General features: G+C 36.2%; 1 protein-coding gene across 1 annotated transcript in view; it reads right to left on the bottom strand.

Moving 5' to 3' along the window:
• The window catches only part of LOC125037901 (sushi, von Willebrand factor type A, EGF and pentraxin domain-containing protein 1-like), a 7,162-nt gene extending 6,064 nt beyond the window's left edge, over positions 1-1,098 (bottom strand). Inside the window, exons 1-3 of the mRNA XM_047631138.1 lie at positions 1,054-1,098; positions 565-685; positions 102-254 (exon numbers count right to left, since the gene is read on the bottom strand). Of these exons, the coding sequence (XP_047487094.1) occupies positions 102-254; positions 565-685; positions 1,054-1,098 (319 nt within the window). The remainder of the gene's footprint in view (positions 1-101; positions 255-564; positions 686-1,053) is intronic.
• Between the last annotated feature and the right edge of the window lie 1,159 nt (positions 1,099-2,257).

The raw sequence follows: 2,257 nt of genomic DNA, 5'->3' as shown, positions 1-2,257 counted from the left end.
ACAAAAAAATAATCTAAAAATACAGTCAGGAAGAACAGTGTCAACATAATCTCACGAACCATTATAACACCCGAAGTCAGGATCGAGATAACTCCACCCACTCTCGTTTCCGAATATCGTGTAGTTGGTGGTGCTCAGCGGAGATAACTGGTTTTCACGGCAGATGAAACTGATAGCGGCAGGAACCCAGTACGGGGGGTCTGGGGCCACCATGATGGCACCGGGGGGGATGGGAGGGAGATCACCTGGCACGGCTGTAGGATTGAGAGAATAAAGGTTGAGTTTAGTAACAGTAGTCGTAGTAGTAGTGTGGTAGTAGTAGTAGTAGTCATAATCATAATAATAACACATTACTAATACGTCCATCACCACCAGCCGCAATCATAATAGTACTTGCAATACTAATAATATAATGATAATACTAGTAATAATAATAACGATAATAACATGAATATGAATAATAAATAACATAAAGAACAGAAACACACCATACGCAAAATGAAATATCTCTAAGTCCTAGATCAAATTTTAGAATTTTCTTAACAAAAAATCCAAACATCTTACGTATTTTGCAGAAGAATATTTCCGGGTCAATTTCCGTCCAGTTCCCACTTTCTTCGCAAGTAATATTTACTGTCGCGTTAAGATCTCCGAAGAAGCCACCCGCGTCACATGTGTACTGTACCTGAGGGATTTTAAAATCACTGTTGTTAAGACTCGTTACAATCTTTCACTCTCTCGCTTTCTCTTTATCTGTTGCTCTTTATCGCTTTCTATTTCTTTCTTTCTTTCTTTTTCTGTTATATCTCGTTTTCTCGTTATCTCTCTCTTCATTTCTTGTATTTCTCTTTTTCTCTGTATAAGATGATTATTTGTTTACCTTTTGATCAGTAACTGACATTTACAATAAACCTTCATTGATAAAGATTCAGTGCATTAAATACAGTTTCAATCTATCGCAATTCTTAACCACAACAAGATCTAAAAGGCAAAAACAACCACAACGATCAGAAAACTAATTAGAAAATAAACAACGCACAACAAGGCCCTTACCTCCGCTCCAACGACCTTGTTTACGCCATTCCAACTGGAATTCATGTTTGCAACAGGCAGCAGAGGATCCGCTGAACACACTGAGAAGAGGAATTATCTATTTGTTTGTATGCATTATCTCTCTGTATCAGTGTATATATATCTATATATCCATCTCTTAATTATTTATGTATCTACTAATCGAATTTATCTGCCTCTCTATATATCTATTTCACTCTCTCTCTGTCTATTAATCAAGCCTGCAAAGGTTCTTAACCTCTGCAGTCTTGCGACTAAAACTATTTCCTTTACTCCATTATGACACGAAAACGAATATTTTGTACATGTATAAATTCCCTAGAAAATGTACAAGCTACTTTAAATTACTATACAAGAAAACCATACCTACTTCATGGGATCTTTTTTTTCAAGGTTAGGTTACTTTAGAATAACTTCCAACACTTAACGTCTGCAAAATAATCGTGGTAATCGTGACAGTTATGTGTCACGACGTACAGGTGGACAGCCGCCGATCTATCTTGTATATTTATCTATATTTATCTATCTCTGTCTGTCTCTTTCTTTCTTTCTCTCCCTTTTTTATATCTTGCTACATCTATAAGTAAGTTATCTATTGCAACATTCTTTTATGATTGAGTAAATCCAAATAATGAATATAACATACATGACATAATTTTTTTCGTCAAAATAACTATATGGCAGCCTCACGAAGATCTCCTCTTCCTAGATAACAAATTCTAGAGGCCTATAAATATCAGTGAGCATAAATTAATATCAGTGAACAGTTTAGTTACCATTGAAACAGCCAAAAACGGGGTCGAGGATAGTCCAACCAGAATACATGCTGTAAATAGTGTAGGAAGTAGTGCCGTATGGAGATATCAGTCCGTCATTACAAGTATAATTTGCACTATCTCCTAACCAGTAAGGTGGTTCTGGGGCCTTCCTTACGGAATTAGGTGGAGGAGGTGGTGGATCGTTGGGGTTTTCTGTGTATGAAAGAAGAGGTAGACTAATTATCTGTTGTGGAGACAATATACAGACTAAATATCTGTTGTGGAGAGAATATTTAGACGAATTATCTGTTGGGAGAATATTGGGTAATATTTTACATAGACTACTAATGCTGCGAAGAGAATATGTAGACTAATCTGTTTTGGAGAGAAAATAGGGTAATATTTCTGAATCTTCGCATATCCTATCG

The sequence above is a fragment of the Penaeus chinensis genome, chromosome 24, assembly GCF_019202785.1.
Source record: "Penaeus chinensis breed Huanghai No. 1 chromosome 24, ASM1920278v2, whole genome shotgun sequence".
In the NCBI taxonomy this organism is placed as follows: Eukaryota; Metazoa; Arthropoda; class Malacostraca; order Decapoda; family Penaeidae; genus Penaeus; species Penaeus chinensis.
This window is presented reverse-complemented; position numbering and strand designations above follow the sequence as displayed.